We start from the raw sequence: 22,156 nt of genomic DNA, 5'->3' as shown, positions 1-22,156 counted from the left end.
CTTTTTAGGGTTGGCCCTGTATTTTTTTTTTTCCTATTTATGTGATCAGTTTATAGAAAAGTATGTAAAACCTGAGAAGTATCAAAAACTCATGATATGAATTGCCCCCCTCTCCTTTAAGATTTCTTTGTGTTTTGTTGGGGGAATGATGGCAGCTCCCCAGTGAGGTGAGCCCATGCAAGGCGCTAACCCCTTGAGTGAGATCTCAGCTTCCCGGGAAGGCGCTGGTCCGTCCCTGTGCTTTGCCAGTTTCCCGCAGTTACCCATAATGACTTCTAGATACCAGAAGATATCAGAAATGAATTCTAGATACCAGAATGTTAGTCTGTCGCTCCTACGCTCTGCTTGTGTTTGAAGGATTACTTTATTTAATGGTTAGTCTGAGGTTTAACATCTTTTAAATATCTTCCTCTTCCTTTAACTAATGATACACCCTACACTACTTTGGACAACCAGGCATGTGCTCTATGGATGATCCATCTTTACAGCTCTGAGATATTTTATATATGCCCCCAAATTTAATCCTGTTTTGGCAGTATCATTAATAAATTCATGTGGTTTTCTTTTTTACAGTCAGCCATTGAGAAACTCACCCACGATTATCTAAACTTGTTTCACTTCCCACCACTGATTAAGGTACGTTTTTTTTTTTTTTCTTTTTTCCTTGCTGCAAGTATGCTGCTTGTACTGATGTACGCACCTGCCACATCCACACCTAAATTTACCAACGTCGGAAACTGTTGTTTGAAGTGAAATTTGGTTTTAAGTACCCAACAAAAGGTCCTTTGAAGGCGAAGATGTGTTTAAATTGAACACACGTGTTCCCCACAAGTTGAAATATTAACAACACATTCATGATAAGAAAACACCAGGAGCTATAAATGCCAATACTGTTGGTGAGAACCTTGGTCTCCCCGCTGGCTCTGGAGAGCCCTCTGTGGCATGTAAGTCACTGGAGGAATTCACACACAGCTCTTGCTTTTCTCATGTGCTGCTGGGAGGGCAAGAGGGAGGGTGATGTTGAGCAACAGTATATAGTATACAGTGTCCCCCACCCGTGGGGGTGCACTCCACTGTGGAAACGTATCCTTGAAACTCAGATTAGTACCAACCCTCTATGTACTGTTTTTCCCTATACCTACATACTTAGGATAAAGTTTAATTTATAAATTGGAACAGGAAGAGATTAGCAATAATAACCAATAACAAAATCGTTTTTATTTATTTATTTTGTTTGTGTGTGTGTGTGTGTGTGTGTGTGTGTGTGTGTGTGGTACTGGGTATGGAACCCAGAGGCATCCTACCTCTCTAAGCTATACCCCAGCCCTATTTTATTTTAATTTATTTTATTTTATTTCATTATTTTTGAAATAGGGTCTCACTAAGAAATGAGGGCTGCTGGGCGTGGTGGCGCACGCTTGTAATCCCCACACTTGGGAGACAGGAGAATCGCGCTGGTTTGAAGCCAGCCCTGCTGGCTTGAGACCCTGTTTCCAAAAATAAAAAAGTATAAAATAGGTCTGGGAGTGTAGCCCGGAGGTAGAAGGGCTTCCAGGAACCCCAGTACCACCAAAAAAAAAGATATGGAGGGCCTCACTAAGTAGCTAAGGCTGGCTTCAAACCTCAATCCTCCTGTCTCAGCCTCTCAAGTACTGGGGTTATAAGTGTGTGCCACCATGCCCAGCAAAACAGAATAATTAATAACAATATGCTATAATAAAAGTTATTTGAAACTTATATATTGTTTATTTCTGAAATTTTCTATTTTACATTTTTGGACCACAGTTACTGAAGGTAACTGAGACTGTGGAAAACCAAACTGTGGATAAGGAGGGTCTCTGCATTTAACACACTATTCTGAGTATAGTACAAAGTATCTGGGATTAGATGGGCTCAGTGGTGCATTTCTCTTATTATTTTGTGTGTGCGTGTGTGCGTGCGTGTGTGTGTGTGTGTGTGTGTGTGTGTGTGTGTTACTTGTAGGGATGGAACCCAGGGGCTTTCTACCCTTGGGCTATACTCCCAGACCTATTTTATACTTTATTTGGAAACAGGGCCTCACTAAGTTGCTGAGAGCCTCACTCAGTAGCTGAGGCTGGCTTCCCACCTGCACGATCCTCCTGTCTCAGCCTCCCAAGCGCGGGGATTACAAGCGTGCGCCACCACGCCCGGCTCCACAGTGGTGCATTTCTATAATCCCAGTACCTGGGAGGCTAACAGGAGGATCTCAGATACAAGGCCAGCACACAGTAACTTAAAGAGAACTTGTTTCAAAAATAAAAAATAAAATAGGGCTCAAGGTGTAGCTCAGAAGTAGAATGTCCCCAAGCTCAGTCCCCAGTGCCACTAAATAAATGAATAAATTATGTGGCATATTTTGTTATAAAATCAGAAGATACTTGTAATTGATACACAGTACCTCTCTTCATTCACTAATAACCATGGTTCTCCATCCCAAACCGGTTTCTTCATCTACATAAGCTCTGGGGAACTGCTCAGTTCCTCTATGGAAATAGCTTGTAAATTCTGTGGGTGTCTTGAAACTTTCCAGCTGAAAATCTCACAGTGTACCTCCAGATGTGAAGTGCATTTCAGAGTAAAATTGCACAACACAAGATGTATTGTGGGAAACATAAAACAGTGGCCTTCAGTCTGAAGTACTTGAGGTAAATCATTTGACCAAATTCTCAAAGGCCTACCACGTCATTTCTCTTGCATTCAGTAATTATGTGTAGCTTAATCCAGAGAACCAAAACTGAAACAGATTAGAATGGAAAAAAATAGCATAGGAAATCATCTACCTGGGCATGGTGGCACATGCCTATAACCTCAGTATTTGGGAGGCTGAGAAAGGAGGGTCACAGATTCAAGGCCAGCCTCAGCCACTTAGCCAAGCCCTCAGCAACTTTGTGAGACCCTATTTCAAAGTTTAAAAAAAAAATTTCAGGGGTAGAAAGCCCCTGAGTTCAATCCCCAGTACCAAAAATAAAAATAACACGAAGAAGGAGAAGGAGGAGGAGGAGGAGGAGGAGGAGGAGGAGGAGGAGGAGAAGGAGGAGGAGGTGGTGGTAGTCATCATCTGCTTTACATGAGAAGTCAGAGTGAAAACCCCATGGAGAATAAATGGTGTTTGTTTTTCTGTTTTAGGACTCAGGCGGTGAACCTGAAGAAAATGAGGAAAAAATAGTGAACCTTGAACTTGTCTTTGGTTTTCACTTGAAACCAGGAACTGGCCCACAGGTAAATTGCATTGCAGACCTTTTGGGTAAATTTTCATCTAATCTACTCTTTTGCTGTCCTGTAACTGTGACTTTATAGTTTTATACACCACCCCATCTACCTGGTGACATCTTCTGAGCCGGCTTATAGACTTTATAAAATAGAATTGCACTGGCAGGCTGCCTCTGTAACACAGTCCAGGCATCTTCGTGCTGTGAGGGGTGCGTGAGGGGCCGCTCACACTCTCCCTTTAGCTCCCAGCAAAGAGCGGTCGGGAGGAAGGCTGTGTTTTCCAGAGGGGATGTTGCTCTGCTTGGCTTCTCAGCTTTCTGATTTCTGATTCTTAAGGGAAGTCAGTTCTGTAATACTGAGCAAAACAGCACTGAGAATGAAACTCAAGGCAAAACGAAGCCCCAAGTCATTGCTCCGGGAAAGGCATGGGCTTTTGACCACGGCTCATTCAATCAGACTTTCACTTTATGTCATTTTTAGACTCTGGAAAGAAACTGGGAATCATGTGCATTAGAATTTTAATAATTTGTGTTATTTTAGATGACCATCAATCGCTAATAATAATGATAATGTCTTTTTTGTGTATGTGTGGTACTAGGGGTGGAACCCAGAGGCTTTCTACTTCTGGGCTATACTCCCAGACTTTTCTTATATTTTATTTGGAAAAAGGGTCTCACTAAGTTGCTGAGAGCCTCACTAAGTAGCTGAGGCTGGCTTCGAACCCGTGCGATCCTCCTGTCTCAGCCTCCCAAGTGAGGGGAATACAAGCATGTGGCACCATGCCTGGCAATAATGATAATGTCTATTCATTAAACACTTGACCTGTAGCATGCTTCCAATCCTGAGTGTAAACACTCTTCTCCCCCATTTTGCCAATGCAGAAACTGAAGACCTCATAGCTAGCATGTAGCAGAATAAGGAACTGGACACAGGCCTCTCTGCCCCCAGAATCCAAGCTCCTAACCACTGTACTAGCCGTTTCTTCCTTTGAGTAGCTGAGGGACCTTATGAACCCAGCTCCTCACACCAGGGCTGACAGCTACGACAGCTGGCACAGTGCCATCCCCTAAGGACACCGTGCTTACCCGGGCCATTCCCAGAGGCCAGTGCATGGGGAAGGTTGGGAGTGTCCCCTGGTGCCTCAGAAGAGGCCCTTTCTAGGCACCTGGCAGTAAGTGTCCTGCCTGTGCCCTGCAGGTGTACAGACACTTCTGCTGGGTGGACTCCTTCCCTCCCTTACGTTGGCCAGAATGCTTGTTTGAAGGAAAGCTGCTCCGAGTCCAGGTCTCTTGCCTAGGAATACTTCTATCTGGGGATGGATCGCTGTCATTCTTTCTGTTGATAGAAGCAGATGCAGAAAGGGGATTGAAGAGTTAAGTGCCTTTCCAACAAAAGCAAAGGACCTTTCTTCCTGGAGGTTCTGTAGCTGTGGGTACCCCAAGTCTTCCTGGAGATTCTGTATAGGTGGGTACCCTGAGTACTCCTGGAGGTTATATAGCTGTGGGTACCCCGAGTCCACCTGGAGGTTCTGTAGTGGTGGGTACCCCGAGTCTTCCTGGAGGTTCTGTAGCAGTGATACCCTGAGTCCACCTGGAGGTTCTGTAGTGGTGGGTACCCTGAGTCTACCTGGAGGTTCTGTAGCTGTGGGTACCCCGAGTCCACCTGGAGGTTCTGTAGTGGTGGGTACCCTGAGTCTACCTGGAGGTTCTGTAGCTGTGGGTACCCCAAGTCTACCTGGAGGTTCTGTAGCAGTGGGTACCCCGAGTCTACCTGGAGGTTCTGTAGCGGTGGGTACCCCAAGTCTATCTGGAGGTTCTGTAGCTATGGGTACCCCGAGTCTACCTGGAGGTTCTTTAGCAGTGAGTACCCCAAGTCCATCTGGTACAAGAACAAAACAGCAAATTCCCACTTGCTTCCTTTGGTATCCACAAACTTAAAATTTCCATAGTTTTTGATATTCTGCTATTTCTGGGTCAGTTGTCTAGGATGGTAATGTCCTTTATCCATTCAGCAGACATTTACTAAGGGTAGAACCTGTGCCTGGCTCTATACCATGTGCTCAGAATACAAAGTCAAAAGGGTACAGTTCCTAGCTGGACGCCATGGCACACACCTGTAATTCCAGTACTGGGGAGGCTGAGTCAGGAGGATTGCCTATGAGTCCAGCCTCAGCAACTTAGACTTTGTTTCAAAAGAAATGCTAAAAAGGGCTGCGGGTATAATTCAGAAATAGTATGCCCCTGAGTTCAATCTCTAGAATAATTAATAATAATAATAATAATAATAATAATACAGCCCCAGCTTGCAAGGAACCTATACTCACTGAGAGAAAGAAGTGAGGTCAATAAATGGTTACAGAACAAAAGAATGAGTTTTATGGGGCCACACACATCATTGTCTGGGCATGCCCGGAGTAAACGTCTACTGGAAATGGGGAGGTCTGAGGGATGGTCTTGAAGTCTTTCTAAACTAAAATCTGAAAACCAGTAGGATTTGTTATGCAGGGAGAGGGTGTTAAAAGCAAAAGGAACGTCGTGTGCAAAAGGTCAGATACATGAGGCAGCTGGGGCAGCAGCACGAGCTCTTCTTGGATCCTTTTCACCGCACCTCACAGCTCAGCCCCGGCGTCTTCCTGCTGGAAAGACTGAGCAGGGAGCAGGGCGGAGGGTGATGGGCGCTCGGGAGAGCAAAGAACTAGCTCTATGCTGAGCCAGGGAGTCTGAAGTGTTTAGAGCAGCGAGTAGACAGAATCAGATATGTTTGTAAAGGCTCTCTGGGAAGCACAAGGGGGGAGAGTGGCTGGAGTGAGGAGAGCTGTGTGTGGTGGTGCCAGCTGAGTGCTGTGGGTGCTGGGACACACCAGTGAGACTTGTCACTAGCGGCAGATGGGGCGAAAGGGAGGAGCCATAGTGACGCCAAAGATGACTAGTGTGGGCAACTGAGTCAGTTATAAAATAACCAATCAAGCTGGGCGTGGTGGCGCACGCTTGTAATCCCCGCACTTGGGAGGCAGAGACAGGAGAATCGCGCAGATTTGAAGCCAGCCGCGCGCGCTGGCTTAGGAGACCCTGTTTCCAAATAAAAATGTAAAAATAGGCCTGGGAGTGTAACCCGGAGGTAGAAGGGCTTCCAGGAACCCCAGTACCACCAAAAAATAAATAAATAAAATAAAATAAAATAACCAATCAAAAGTAACCTACAAGCCGGGCATGGTGGCGCAGATTTGTAATCCCAGCATTTGGGAGGCTGAGACACGAGGATCACAGTTCGCAGCTAGCCTCATCTACCCTTTGCAACTCAGCAAGACTTGTTTCAAAATAAAGAATAAAAAATAGGACTGGGGGTATAGCTTGGGGGTAGAACCCCCCTGGGTTCTATCCCCAGTACCACACACAAACACAAAACGTAACCTACAACCGGGCATGGTGGCAAATGCTTATAATCCCAGTACTTGGGAGGCTGAGAGAGGAGCATCCCAGTTCGTGACCAGCCTCAGCTACTTAGTGAGGCCCTCTGCAGCTTAGTGAGGCCCTGTTGCAAAATAAATAAGAGAATAAAAAATAGGACTGGGAGTGTAGCTCAGGGGCAGATTGAGCCTTAGCTATTTAGTGAGACTCTCAGCAATTTAGTGAGACTGTATTTCAAAGTAAATTTTAAAAAAGGGCTAGGAAGCTGGGTGTAGTGGTGCACATTTATAAGTACAAGAAGATTGAGGTTCCCAGCCAGCCTCAGCTACTTAGTTAGGCCTTGTGCAACTTAGTGAGACCTTGTTTCAAAATAAAGAATAAAAAATAGGGCTGGAGATATGGCTCAGAGGTAGAATGCCCCTGGGTTCCACCCCCAGTACCACAATATATATATATTTAATTTTTGTCTTATCAGCTGTTTCCTACCAGCAATGACAATACCATGCCTTGTGCTCCTCACAGAAAGGTCAAGGGGATAAATAAGATGGCATTCACTTATTCATATATGTGTTTAACTTCTGGTATATATATATATATAATAAAAAATTTAAAAGGGCTAGGATGTAACTCAGAGTTGGAGCGTCCCTCAGTTCAGTCCTCATTACCAAAAATAAATAAATGAAGAAGAGAAGGAGGAGCAGGAGGAAGAGGAGGATGAGGAGGAAGGAAGAAGAAGGAGGAGAAGAAGAAAGAAAAAGGTAGTAAATAATTATAAACTATACAATGTGGATGTAATTCCAAGGTTCTAAAATATAAAGAAATAACTGACATGGGTAAGACTAATCAGAAAATCTCTCTGGAAGGGATGAATATTGAATTGTGGCTTAAAAAGGTTGATGGGCAATTACAAAATAATTGTCTGAATGTAATGTCTCAGCTTATGTTTAAAGAACACTTCTTTCTAAAGATCTCAAGCATTTCCTAGATGTCATCTTATAGTAGGGTGTGGTGGCACACGTCTATGATTCCAGGGCTTGGGGGGCTGAGACAGGAGGATCACAGGTTTGATGCCAGCCTCCGCAAGTTAGAAACACTGTTTGAGAATTAAAAATAAAATACGGCTGGGGGTGTGGCTCCGAGGTAGAATGGTAGAATGCCCTTGGATTCAATCCCCAGAACCACAAGTTAAACACATAGATGAATAAGTGAATGCCATCTTATTTATCCCCTTGACCTTTTTGTGAGGAGCACAAGGCACGGTATTGTCATTGCTGGTAGGATACAGCTGATAAGACAAAGTATGTGACCAGCTTGGGACAAGTTTGGGACCAGAAATTAGGATTTGTTTTTGTCTCTCCCTCACCCCGCCCCCACAGGGTTACTGGGGATTGAACTCAGGGCACTCTACCTCTGATCTACACCCCAGTCCTATTTGTATTTTTTAATTTGGATTTTACTGAGTTACTGCCTGCTGGCCTCAAACCTGCAATTCTCCTGCCTCAGCCTCCTATGTTTTTGTCTTTGTATTAAACATGTGCTGTCTCTCATACCTGACCCAAGACTGTTAAGCTCTCTGCAAACTTAAATGATATAACCCTACACTACATTTCTGTCCAGCTTTAAACTACCCAATTATGCCAACCTATGCCTTACCATCATAAAATACTTTCTCACAAATGTGCTTTGAATTGAAGTTCTAATTTCCCAAATGAAAACACTGTTGCCTTTCCCAAATGAAAACTGTTAGAAATCACAAAAAAAAAAAGCTTTCTCAAAACCCTAATCAACAGAGTTCTCATATACTCAGCCCCAGCTTTATGAGACAGGTGGAGTCTCCTGTCCAGCACACGCCACGACCAGGCTAAGCCTTTCAAGAGAACACTGGAGCTTCAGGGGTTTTCCCCAAACCTAAGAGTCCACAGATCAAAGATCACTTGATTTCAGCTTTTCTCCCACAAGTAAAAAGAGATGTATTCTAATGGGGACCACTGGGAATGATGTATGGCCGTGACCTTGTCCTGAAAATGATAGCTACATTTTCTCTTTGCCTTTGAGAAGGACCACCAGCCAATACCCCTTAAAATTCATATGCTGCTTCAGTAGCTTTACGCCTGTGAAGAGAAAATGATGAAAATATGACTGCCCACACGAGTAGACAAATAGATAGAGGGAAAAGGCTTTCATTGTGAGATTTGTCAACCTTTTGTTCTAAGAATTCAGATTGAATTATATTTCTGAATATAAATTATATTTCTTTTTTTCTTTCTTTTTTTTGTGGTACTGGGGTTCCTGGAAACCCTTCTACCTCCGGGCTACACTCCCAGACCTATTTTTATATTTTTATTTGGAAACAGGGTCTCCTAAGCCAGCGTGCGTTCGGCTGGCTTCGAACCTGCGCGATCCTCCTGTCTCCGCCTCCCAAACGCAGGGATTACAAGCGTGCGCCACCACGCCTGGCTATATATTATATTTCTGAACAGCCAGATGGATTATGGCACAAAATAAGGCTGGTTTGCAGACTCTTAGAAAGTCATGAGTGTCTGAGAGCCCTGTGCCTTCTACAGGAGTCAGGTCCCCACAGTGACACCTCGCCTGGGGATTGAACCAAGGGCATTCTGAGCTATACCCCAGCCCTCACGATGCTGCGGAGGCTGGCCTTGAACCTACTACCTTGTTTCAGTGTCCCAAGTATTAGGATTACAGGTGTGTGCCCCCACACCCAGCTCACTTCCCTTTTTCAAAGAACCTGGAAGGTGGGGGGGGGTCACAACCGGACCAAAAGCTTCAATAGCAATTTAAATTAATAAAGTAAAGATCACTTGTCTAGCATGCATGAGCCCCTGGGTTCAATATCCAGCCCTGGAAAAATAAATTAAGAAAGTAATCATTGAGGATGAGTTTTAACTCACTTAATCTGTTTCTAAAGAGTAAATGTAATTATGCATTTAAATAATGTTGTATATGGAGGCAGCTTGGCAGTTATGACAATCAATTTGCCAGAAATTAGGTCTGTCTTGGCCTGAATGTCTCCCATGCAAGGGGCAGGGAATGTCTATGATAATTATTATTACTTCATGCATCTGGCAGACACAGTGGTAAGCACTTTGCAAAAGTAGTTTTTCATGCCGTTGTTACAACTCAGCATGATAAGGAGCAACATCCCAAGGAACAGAGTTGAAATTCCTCACCCAGCCCTACCTGGGAAGGGGCAGATCCCATCACAGGCTTAGAAACCGTCCTGCCACCTCTTTCTGGAAAGTACCATCATCCCCCAAAGTTGGTGTATTGTTAATCCTTTTTTGTGTATATTTGTGTTTTTGTTTGTTTGTTTGGGGTTTTTGTTGTTTTTTGGTCAGTTAATACTACATTACCACAGTTTTCATTCTGTACGGAAAGTACCCTACGTTTTGCAATCTAAATGCTTTGACTTGGCACAAAAGGAAAGTGGCTTCTAGAATCTCCGGCAGCCTCATGTACTCCCCAGGGTGGCAACCACCCTTTTTTATTGAAATATTCAGCTGCATAGAGTTTATTATTATATCACTTATCAGCTCACCAGTCAGGAATATTGATTCTCAAATTGCCAAGGGATAAAACTATCAAATCACCCAGCAGTTTTCTCACCAAGATCTTTTTGAGACTTTGTGTCATAAAAATTCAAAAGCAGAGAGTGTGGCGGAAACTATTTGGGAGTCAACCATTGCTCACAAGTACTGAACGCTTCGACTTTGCCCCGAGTCCTTTCTTCCCCTCCTTCCCAGTGAGACAAAGGACACCTGGCTGGACTGGATCACCTGCCTTAGAGAAGAAGCCTAGAGTAGGGGAGGCTGCCCCGTCTCCCCAACACGCCCCGACAGCGGACCTTACCTAGGGATCTGCTTCGGGACTCCAGCCACCCCACCCAAATGGCCACCACTTCCAATATCCTTTGGGGAGATGTTTTGAGAAGTCAAGGGAACCAAAAAGAGAAAAGGAGAGGGATGTTTCGAAGAGGTAGAAGTGGACTGGCAGGGCCCATCAAAGTGGACAGTCGTCTCTGGAGATTTCACACACACACACACACACACACACACACACACACACACACACACCCTGCTCCCTCGCTCTCCCTTCCCCCCTCCAGCCTCATTGTTAGCTCCTGACCGCTTCTCCCACCCACCAGTCACCAGGAGAAATTCAATCAATAGTTCTGCGTCTCTGGCCGTTTCATCTATAGGTTAAAAATGCTGCTTTTTAACAAATGCTTCTCGCTGGCATTGTGCTTTCAGGTCTTTATTAGATTGCTTGTAAAATGTTGCATTTAATAAACTTAATTGAATCTCCAGGCCCTTTCTCAGAGCACTATAAGTATCAAAAACTGTCAAATAGGGCTTTTTTTTTTCCCTATTGTGTAATTTTTGTAAATGGATAGATAAACATGAATAAAATAACAGGGCACAAAGAAAAGGATTTTGTAAGGAAGTATAAAGCCAACACCTTTTGTAAATTTCAAAATAGCTAAAAGCAGAGCTTTTCTTTAATTTGATATATGTTGCATTTACCAAAAATTCAGTGGACAGAAGTTCATTTCCCATGATCAACTATGGGGAAAGGGGTGTTGGATATATGTATTGGTGTGCCTACATAAATAAGCTTGCAGTAGTAGTGTTCTGTAAGAAATTCAAGTTTTAGGGAGGAGGAGACAGGAAAGCATTACTCAAAGGGTATAAAGTTTAGATTCTACAACATGAGTAAGTCTTAATCTATTGTGCAGCATGGCACCTATAGTTAACAATACAGTGCTGTGTACTTCAAATTTTGCTGAAAAGACAGATCTTATATTAAGTGTCCTTATAAAAATAACAACGATAGTAATAAGAGGGCAAAAAAGAACTCTTGGAAGTGGGAAATGCATTCATGGTACAGATCATGGTGATAGTTCATGAGTGTTCCTTATCTCTGAACTGATCAAATTGTTCACCTTATGCATGTCCAGCTTTTTGTATATCAATTATACCTCCATAGAGCAATCTTTTAGAAAGAGAGAAGCACAAGTTTTAGTTGACGGCAAAGGAGCAGATGCAGCTCAAAATTTTACAATTGCATAACTCGCTGCTAATTTCTAATTACAGAGTGTGTGGAGGTCCTGGGTCACATGGGTTAGGCAGCCTCCTGTAGCGCTGGAGCTGAGAGGAGCAAGGCGCTCAGTTCCTACTTGGCGACAGATTGACAGCCACGCATACGTGCTGGTTGTCTAACAACTAAAGAACACAGCCTTCACTTACAGCCTTTGCAGATATCCACGGTGTAAATATTCCCATCATGACTGATTTTGAGTTGCCTATCTGATGTCCCTGAACTTGAACTTGGGAAGAGCTCTGAGCAATCCATTCGTGAGAGCTAGCTCCAGCATGCTAGTGGATTGCTCTTAGTCTTCTTAATCAATATTATGAATTCTTTTAAGAACAATGAAGAGAAATGTAGCATAAAGGGAAGCATAGGCTTGGGTCAACTACAGACCCATTACTGATGGTCTCCAGCTATGAGTAAGTGCAGTGAGCTCAGAGCGCCACTCTCCTAATGAATCCATTGTTGGCTGAGCTCTGGTCAGGTCATATGGTTGCATGCTGACCACACAGTATAAATCAAAGAGTAGAATCTGAGTTTGTGAAAAGTAAAAATAGACTTACAGAGACAGAGAAAGTGTGAATTTATGGCTGTCTTTTAAAGAATCATTGAGCCAGGTGTGGTGGCACATGCCTATAAATAATGCTTGAGACAGGAGGATGGCAGATTTGAAGACAGCTTCAGCAATGTAGTGAGACTCTCAACAACCTAGTAAGACCCTGTTTCTGAACAAAAAATAAAAAGAGATGGCGGTATAGCGTGGCGGTAGAAAAGTAGAATGATCCTGGCAATTTACCTTAACAAGATCTTGTTCAATCCCCAGTACCAAAAGAAAAAATAATTGAAAATATCCTCACTGGTAATTCCATCATGACAGGTACAGGTGTGGACACTGATAGAGGAGGTCTTTTTCTTTTCTTTTCTTTTCTTTAACTTTTGTTGTTGTTGTTGTTGTTTGTTGTTGTTGTTGTTGTTGTTGTTGTTGTTTTTAAGGATTGAACATTGTACCTTCATGACCTGTACCCCTTTTAATTTTGAAACAGGGTTTCACTAAGTTGCTAAGGGTCTTAAAGAGTTACTGGGGCTGATCTCTTGTCTCAGTCTCCCAAGTTCTGGGATCTGAGGTATGTGCCATCATGCCCAGTGAGATCTTTGCTTTTAGAAGAAGGTTTTCAAAGCCTCTAAAGATCAGTGTGAATTCTTCAGAGAAAAGACTTCAGGCCTCACTATGACTGTGTTTTCTAAACCAAAAATTACATTTTAAGAATATTCAGCTATAAAAAGGCAGATTGTTTAAAGTTAAAACCTCTATATTGGGAAATCAAGTATATATGACAACTATATAGGATGCCTACTACCTAGGTCCATGCTTTTTCAGAAATCATCTTATCATCACTGCTAGTTATGGGAGATAGGAGAACTCAGGAGATAGAAGAACTGTTTTTATATTTTGAGGGTCCTGGGCAAAAGTTTATTTGCAGCAAATTTTTCAGTATTAAATTTTCACCAGACGTGGTGGGACATGCCTGTAATCCCAGTATTTGGGAAGCTGAGATGGGAGGATCACAGGTTAAGACCAGCCTCAGCAACTTAGCAAGATCTTGTTTCAAAATAAAAGATAAAATAGGTCTTAGAATCCAGCTCTAAGTATGGCTTAGAATGGCTCTGGATTTGATCTCCACACCAAAAAAAAAAGGGGGGGGGGTGATTTTTCTTTAAAACAGCATTTAGGTAAACCAGATCACCTTCTATATTGGTTAAGAAACCCAGTCTGAGACAGAAGAAATTTTTAATTATTCAAAAATCAATGCCAAAACTACTGTTGTTTTTACAAGATGCGTGCCTGGTACCTTCCATAGAAAGAAAACAGCCCTTTGCGCACGTGTCAGCTAACATCTGAACCATTTTAGACAGTCAAGTGTGTGATGCAGCATAGGAAATGTGCCTCACTTGATTTGTTTCACTCTATTTTAACATCATCCCTGAGGCCCCTTTTCATACATAACTCCAATAACAACCCCCAAAAGGCAATATAACAACCTTGTCTCCACTGGTGTCCACTTGGCACCAATCTGCCCTGACCTTAGACACGAGCCATTGTTGAGGGTATAACGCATTTACATATTTTGCAATAAAACATCAGTTATTTGCATTACTGTGTCAAGTTTTATTTGATTCTTTCACCTAAAAATGACTCATTTTCCTTTCTTGTATTTTAAAAACCAACTACTCTAAGCTTGTTTGAGAATAATCAAAAATTGCCCATTTAGCTAGAAGTCATTTTCTTTTCAAAAGGCAAATGTTATTTAATCTTTCAGCTGTTCATTGTGCCATCATAAATACTTTCTTTTCAGCACAGTTGTGGGGACTGAAATGAGCCCACTAATTGCCTCCCATTTCGACTGACATGTGGTGGTTTAGTGGAAAGAGAACACAGCAGGGAGAAGGAAATAGGAGGCTGAGAAAATGAGAGCTAATTATTTTCACTGCCTCATGTCAGGCTCTGTGTCAGCCTTGTTTTTACAAACTGGAAGGTTTAGCACTAAATAAAACAAACTGGCGTCATGTTTTTATATACTGGCAGTGTCATGGAAGCAGCTGCACATCTCAAAGACAATATAATGCCTGCGTTCGCATGGACACCATCTGACAGACACTGTGAGCCACGGCTAATGAGGATATCACAGTGGTGCCAAAGTGAAAGGTGTTGAATTATGTATGATCCTTCATCGGTGCCACCAGCAATAGTCCTGTACATCATTATGAGACATTGTTTTGCTGAAGAGATTAAAACATTCTTAGTTCCAGACCCTGCAACCTATACGCACTGAAAGAGGTTATTAATGGAATTTTTAGGGAGAGTTTCTTGTGGGTTTCTTTGGGGTTGAAAAACAGATCTCACGGGACAAAGCCGTGCTGGGTCATGACACCGTATAGATAAAGAAGAGAAGCAAATTAACCATACTTGTATTATCTTCCTTTTAAAGGCGGCATAATAAAATATAGTGTAGCGGGGTGATACTTAATGATAAATAACCCAGGTGCTATCACGGGATGCTCCGCTCTCCTGCCTTTAACGCAGCAGGTTCCGGCAGCTGAGCTAGATAATAGCAACGAGCAGAGGACCCGTCAACATCTCGCTGCTGTTAACACCAGCATGACCAATATTTTTATTGTATTGTATTTCATCTGACATTACTTCTTCGCGTTCCGCAACACTCGGTTGTTTGCCATGACTGTTAACTTTCTCCCCACCCCTTGAATCTGAAAAACTTTATTTTGACCACTCTATTTTATATTTTAAAATATCTCCTCGGTGCAGGCCCTTTTGCTGGAACCCTGAAATTCTCGGGTGATTTTGCTTTTTCTCCATCCCCAGAGGGGAGAGGAGAGGGGAAGGATTTAGAAAACCAATGTCTCTTAGGCTAGATTTGATGTGCCCAGGTCTTCAATGCCAGTCTCACAAAGCTGAAAGACCTGGCTACAAATCTCTCCAGCCTCTGAGCCTCAGCATCCCCATCTGTAAAATGGAGCTGTGCTCTCCATAATAGGGTAAGACTGTGAGGGTTAAATAACAGACAAATCTCAGAAATGTGATGCTAGACAGATATGACTGCATACTGTAAATTTTAGCTTGTGGAAAGGGCTTGCTTGGGAAGAAGTGTGAGGGAACTTCCTGGGGCACTGGATATATCTTGTTTGTTTTGCTGGCTACCTGGGTATATGCATTTGTCAAAACTGAATGAACTTCAACACGGGTGTGGTGGCGCACGCTTGTAATCCCAGCGCTTGGGAGGCTGAGACAGGAGGATCGCACCGGTTCAAAGCCAGCCTCAACTACTCAGCAATTTAGTGAGACCCTGTTACCAAATAAAATATAAAATAGGTCCGGGAGTATAGCCCAGAGGTCGAAAGCCTCTGGGTTCCACCCCTAGTAACACACACACACACACACACACACACACACACACACACACTTAATGAACTTCAAAACTTGCCTTTTTCTGGTTGCAGTGGTACATGCCTATAATCCCAATATTTAGGAGTCTGAGACAGGATAATCTCAGGCTAGAAGCCAGCTTTAGTAAGACCTTCAGCAACCTGTTGAGACCCTGTTTCAAAATAAAACGGGGCTGGTAATATACCTTAGAGAATAGGATGCCCGTAGGTTCAATCCCAAAAGAAAACAAAACCCTTATTTTATCTCAATAGAAAGTGCATTAACTTTTTAAATGTTTGTAGCCTTTAGGTAAAAAGTCTGGTAACCTGGAGGGGGGTCTATTTCCTTCTCGAATGTCCTGAATGATCTTGGCCTTTTAAAAGATTTGTCTGCAGCACTGATAGATCCGATTAAATTTTGGTAGGAAAATGTCTACATGAATATATTATTTTCTCTGAATGTCCTAGAACTTTAATTTTTGTGCTACCTGAAATCATTTTTCATTCCAATTGGAGATTTTACCTTTATCTTGATTATTTCTTTTTCTTCCCTTCCCGTCTCATTCCATCCTCCCCTTTCTTTTCTTTTTTGGGAAGCAGAAGGTTCAGCATCCCATGTACTACCTTGAAACGCCGAAGAATTTTATTGTATGTATGTATGTATGTATGTACATACGTATGTATGTATATATGTATTTTAGTACTGGGGATTTAACCCAGGGGCATTCTACCTCTGATCTATACCCTCAGTCCCTATTTTAGACCAAGGTCTCACTAAGTTGCTAAGCCTGGCCATAAACCTGTGATTCTCCTGTCTTAGCCTTCCAAGCACTAGGATTATAAGCATGCACCACCACACCTAGCTTGCCAGAGATACTGTGTATGGCACTGGGGATTGAAACCAAGAGCATTCTACCTCTGAGCTACACCCCAGCCCTATTTTGTTTTTATTTCGAAACAGGTCTCACTACATTGATGAGAGTCTCACTATTTACTCAGACTGTCCTCGAATGTGCAATTCTCCTATCTCAGCCTCCCAAAGACTGGGATTACAAATTGCACCACCTTGCTGGGCGCCAAAAAATTTTAATGGCTCACAAAGTAAATGGTGGTGATTTCTTACAAAGTAATACTTAATTTAGCATTAAGTGAGTATTGTTTAGGATTTTATCTTCATAGGGTAAGAGTTTCTGTTTTACTTGGCCAGTCATCTTAATTCTGAAAATTTTTCCACTAAATTGGCATTCCTGAAGCAGTTCCATTGGAATGCTTTCTCATCCTCTATTAACCACACACTTGCTCCTAAAATTATCTAGGTATTTTAGCAGCTGCCCGGAGAATGTGCACATTCTGGGCACCACAAGAATTGTCCTGATTTTTCATCAATTTCAGTTGCAAACATTCCCCTCTCCCCAACAAAATTCTATTTTCTTCATGTGGATTTGCATAGAGAGGCAGAGTTTCTAGCAAGTGGAAAGTTTCAGGTGACTGGTTTTTGCCACTCAAAGTCCTAGTAAAAGCACTTCTTAGTGCATTCCCATAGACCAGAGTCTTTTTTCTATGGGTTAATAATTCACTCCCTAGAAAAAAAGGCATCAAGATACACATCTGAACAGTGAAAATGTGCTCTTGTGAGGGAATCTACTTATGAAATTTAAATCCAGGATAGTCAGGACTTGGCTTCTATTTTGCACCTGCAACAAGACAGGAGCTGGTTGTTCCTGGTTGGAACAATAAAGTCACACCTGGGCACAAAGCCAGCAGGTAGCTTCGTGTAGGGCTGGAGGAAAGTATCTGTAATTCCAGTGACATCAGATGCACTTTTTACAACGATGTTCTTCAACAATGAGGGGAATTGGCTATGCCAGTCTTCATAGAGACAGCATCTTGACCTCTACTGTAGAGCCTTCCAGAGGAATTCACCAAGAGAATTCAGACTCTGTGACTTTTGCCTTTCATTTTACTTTGGACGATGAGATTTCCTGGTACTATTATTCTTTACTCTGTTAACCTTTAACAAGGAAAAATTCAGAATTCAGAAAAAACTGAAAGGAGATGCAATAGTTCATATATGGAATGCCCCTTAATGGTCCATGTATTAGTTTGGTCCCCAGCTTGATGCTTTTGAAAGGTGGTGGAATCTTTGACAGGTGGGGCTTGGTGAGAGATCTTCAGGTTATAGAGACATGCCACACAAGGATTGGAGAATCCTGATCTCTTTCTTTCTCCCTCTGGCCATGATGTGCAGCCCTGCCACAGGCCCAAAAGCAATAGGGCCAGCTGATCCTAAACTAAAACCTCCAAACCGTCAAGCCAAAATAAACCTTTTCTCTTTATAAATTGATGATCTCAAGTATTTGCTATAGTGATGAGAAGCCGACCGATGCTGGACACCTGCTCTTCATAGCACCAAGAGGCCATATTGGTTCAGAGCTAAACTCCATCGACCACTTGCTACCTGTGTGATCTCAGTCAAATTACCTTGTCTCCAGTGCTTCAGTTTCCTCAACCAAAATAAGTCTCTAGCTGTCAATTTCATGTAGTAGCCACTGTATCTCCAGACCTCAGATGGACTTATTAGTAGGGCTGTGTTGGGATCTGTGAAGCAGGGAAAGGCAGACTTGGTATTAGGTAACCCAGCTATGTAAGAAGATATAAATTTATCTTTCAATTCATTTCCTGAAGCTAGCAATTGTTATGTTTCCACTTAGCTATGCCTTCTTGCAACGAAGGTCATTCCCTGGTCCCAGAGGCTTCCAGTGTCCTCTGGATTCCCAGGACCCTGCCCCAGCCCAGCAGGATCCCTAGTCTAGATGTTCTTTGTACTTTTCTGCCCATTAAAGCTGCTTTGCCCTCTGTCTTATTCTCTTCTACAACTGCTGGATGATAGGCCAGTTACTCTTATAAACTAATTGAAGCTGTGTTAATGGCTATAATGGAAATAATACTCTTTTTTTCTTCTTTTTGCAGTACTAGGGATAGAACTCAGGGCATTCTACCTTCGAGCTATACCCTCAGCCTTATTTTTTTATTCTTTACTTTGAAACAGGGTCTCACTAAGTTGCAGAGGGCCTCACTAAGTAACTGAGGCTGGCTATCCTTCCTGTCTCAGCTCCCAAGTACTGGGACTAAAAGCATACACCATCACACCTGGCTACTTACTCTTTTTCAAGCTCCTAATTTGGTTCTGACCAAATGCAGGTACTGTATTTATATTGTTTCCTTTAATCATTGCACAGTGACCCACTTGTAAATAAAGAATACTGGACCAGGCATGGTGGTGTGTGCCTGTAATCCCAGGACTTGAAAGGCTGAGACAGGAGGATTGTGATTTAAGACCAGCCTCAGCAATTTAGCAAGGCCCTCCTAAACTTAGTGAAAGCCTGTTTTAAAATAAAATAAGGCAGGCCGGGTATGGTGGCACATGCCTGTAATCCCAGCATTTGGGAGGCAGATACTTGAGGATCATGGTTCACGGACAACCTCAGAAACTTAGTGAGCCCCTTTGTAAATTAATAAGACCCTGTTTCAAAATAAAGCTAAAAATTTGGGCTGGGGGTGGAGCTCAGAATACCAGGATTCAGAAAGGTTATAAAAGTTAGCTATGAAGCCAGGAATGGTTGTGCACACTTGTAATCCCAGTACTTAAGAGGCTGAGACAGGAGGATCCCAGGTTCAAAGCCAGCCTTGGCAATTTAGGCTCTCAGCAACCTAGTAAGACCCTACTTCCAAATAAGAAATAAAAGGTCAAGCTGGGGGTGTAGCTTTGAGGTAGAATGCCTCTGGGTTCAATCGCCAGCACCAAAAAAAAAAAAAAAAAGAAAGGAAAGAGAGACTTCCGGGAAGATGGCGACCAAGAAAAGCGGGGCTTAAGAGCCCCGCTAACAACAAATCTCCATTACCACAAATCAGCGCCTTTCAAAGCCAGAAAACAACATCACAAGAGAAACAAAAAAAATCACCAGGCTCCAGAGAGAAAGCGGACTGAGAACAGAGCCACAGAGGAGATCCTCACGACCGAGGACGCGGCTTCATGCCCGAGGACGCGGCAGCAGCGCCATACTGCCGGCAGCACCGGCGAATTCACGGGACGGCCACAGCAAGCCGAGGGGAGCCGCTGCGGAACAGCCAGGCGGGATTTCTCGGCGCAGAGGGCATCTAAAGCTCCCAGTGGCTGAGCTCAGCACACGCTGCAGGGATTCAGAGTGGAAATCAAAACCAAGAAAAAAACGCCAGCCCCATAGCCGAGGGCGTAGCAGCGGCGCCATATTGCCACCGGCGGCAGCAGCACCGAATTCACCGAATCCAGTACAGCTACATCTGCGTACTCAAGAACAGTGAGTCAAATTGCGGGCCACAGCGGAGAAATCCCAGTACTGTACTCACTGGGACTTGACCCAGTGGGAGAGGGGCGGTGGCAGTGATATCACACCATAGGAGAACGTGCAACCTGGCACCCCCCACAGTCTAAAGCAGCCTCTATCGACTCTCTGGGTCGGAGACTCTGTGATACAACCCAGTAAAGGAGTAGTGGGGTCTGAGATACTACTGACTCGAGTTCCAGAACACCTTAAGTGAAGTCATAGTGACCCAAGGGAAGAACCCAGAGAAGGCACAAACTTCCGAAATCATGGGAAAGAGGAATAATACTGGAGCAATGAATGCACACAACCCCACAACATCAGAACCCGATAAAACAGAAAATCAGAGATTTCTAGAAGATCAAATCAGGAAAATAACTGTAGAAATAATAGAGGTGCTTCGAAAAGAACTCAGAGAGAGCCAAAAAGAGATAAAGGATGCAATTAATGAAGTAAGGGCCTCAATTCAAAGCACAAACAACCGATTAGAACACATGGAGAACAGAATCTCGCTCTTAGAAGATGATCATTCCAAAAATGAACGCATAGTTTCTAATCTAGAAAAAAATATCCGACAGCAGGAATCTGATATTGAAGAAATATGGGCCCATTTTAAGAGAGCTAATCTAAGAATAATTGGAATAGAGGAGGGAAAAGAAAGTGAAACCAAAGGGATCAACAATCTCTTCAAGGAAGTAATAGCAGAAAATTTTCCAGACATAGAGCAAGAGGTCGATACGCAGGTCCAGGAAACTTATAGAACTCCCTTTAGACAGGATCGGAGAAGAGGATCCCCACGCCACATAATTGTCAAAATGACCAATGTGGAAGCCAAGCAGAGAATCTTAAAGGCAACAAAAACAAAGGGCCAAGTGACATTCAGAGGCAAGCCAATTAGAATCACTCCAGACTTCCCAAACCAAGTCATGAGAGCCAGAAGGGCTTGGAGTAACATATTCCAAACTCTGAAAGAAAACAACTTCCAGCCAAAAATTTCCTACCCAGCAAAACTTTCTATCAAATTAGATGGAGAAATAAGAAGCTTCCATGACAAACAGAAACTGAAGGAATTTATGTCTTCAAAACCAGCACTAGAGAAAATACTCAAAGAGATTAACTACAAAGAAGAAATAGGTAACACACATCAGAACTAGAGAAACATGACTTTCCATCCAACAGACAACTAAGATTGGTTATCTGTGGAGATTCATTATTTATGTTAGTCTTTTACCTATCTCTAAAGGGTATTGTTTGCCTTTATTGTTGTTAATTTTTAGGATTTCTGGTTGGAATATTAATATACCTTCAGATATAGCATTTGGAAATATTTTATCCCATTCTATTAGTAACTGTTAACTCTGTTTACATTGTCTTTGGATATACAATATGTTTTTTTTATTTTTTAGGGAGTTTGTATACTCTTCTGTTGCCTGTGCCATTGAAACCATAACCAAGAAATCACTGCCAATTTCAATGTTGTGAGGTTTTATGACCCAGATTTTCTCCTAAAAGTTTATAGTCTTAAGATTTATATTTAGGTCTTTTATCTATTTTGAGTTAATACTTGTATATGGGATTGGGTAAGGGTCCAATTTTATTCTTTTCCATGTAATTATTATTTTTCAACAATATTTAGTTAAAAGATTATTATTCCCACCACCAAATGTTCGTGGAAACCTTGTCAAAAATAACTTGACAATATAGGGAAGAATTTAGCTCTAGGCTTTTATTTAATTCCAATGGTTTATATATCTGCCTTTAGAATAGTACTACACTGTTTCAATTATTGTAGCTTTATATGGTTTGAAATCAGAAAATATACATCTTCTAGCTTTGTTCTTTTTCAAGATCGTTGTGGGTACCTAGAGTCCATATTCCATATTAGGATAGATTTTTTTTCTGAAAAATAAATATATAAATATATGATAGTTTCACCTAAAAAATAGAAAAAATAGATTCTCTGGTAAGAAAGAAAGCAAAAAGAAATATTGAAATGTTATCTTTAAGTCATCAAAAGCTTGGTATCAGACAAATGAAACTGTTATGTGAGATTATCATTTTTAATTTTTGATAAATTGCTATAATACTAGATGTCAACCACTAAGCCAAGCA

At 42.4% G+C, this 22,156-nt stretch overlaps 1 protein-coding gene across 1 annotated transcript in view; it reads left to right on the top strand.

Annotated features, from left to right (window-relative positions):
* Positions 1–22,156, top strand: part of MAP3K20 (mitogen-activated protein kinase kinase kinase 20) — a gene marked incomplete at its 3' end in the record, with an annotated part of 174,480 nt that overhangs the window by 134,104 nt on the left and 18,220 nt on the right. Inside the window, exons 15-16 of the mRNA XM_080689527.1 lie at positions 574–636; positions 3,148–3,240. Of these exons, the coding sequence (XP_080545653.1) occupies positions 574–636; positions 3,148–3,240 (156 nt within the window). The remainder of the gene's footprint in view (positions 1–573; positions 637–3,147; positions 3,241–22,156) is intronic.

The sequence above is a fragment of the Muscardinus avellanarius genome, assembly GCF_963383645.1.
Source record: "Muscardinus avellanarius genome assembly, chromosome: 2".
NCBI lineage: Eukaryota > Metazoa > Chordata > Mammalia > Rodentia > Gliridae > Muscardinus > Muscardinus avellanarius.
This window is presented reverse-complemented; position numbering and strand designations above follow the sequence as displayed.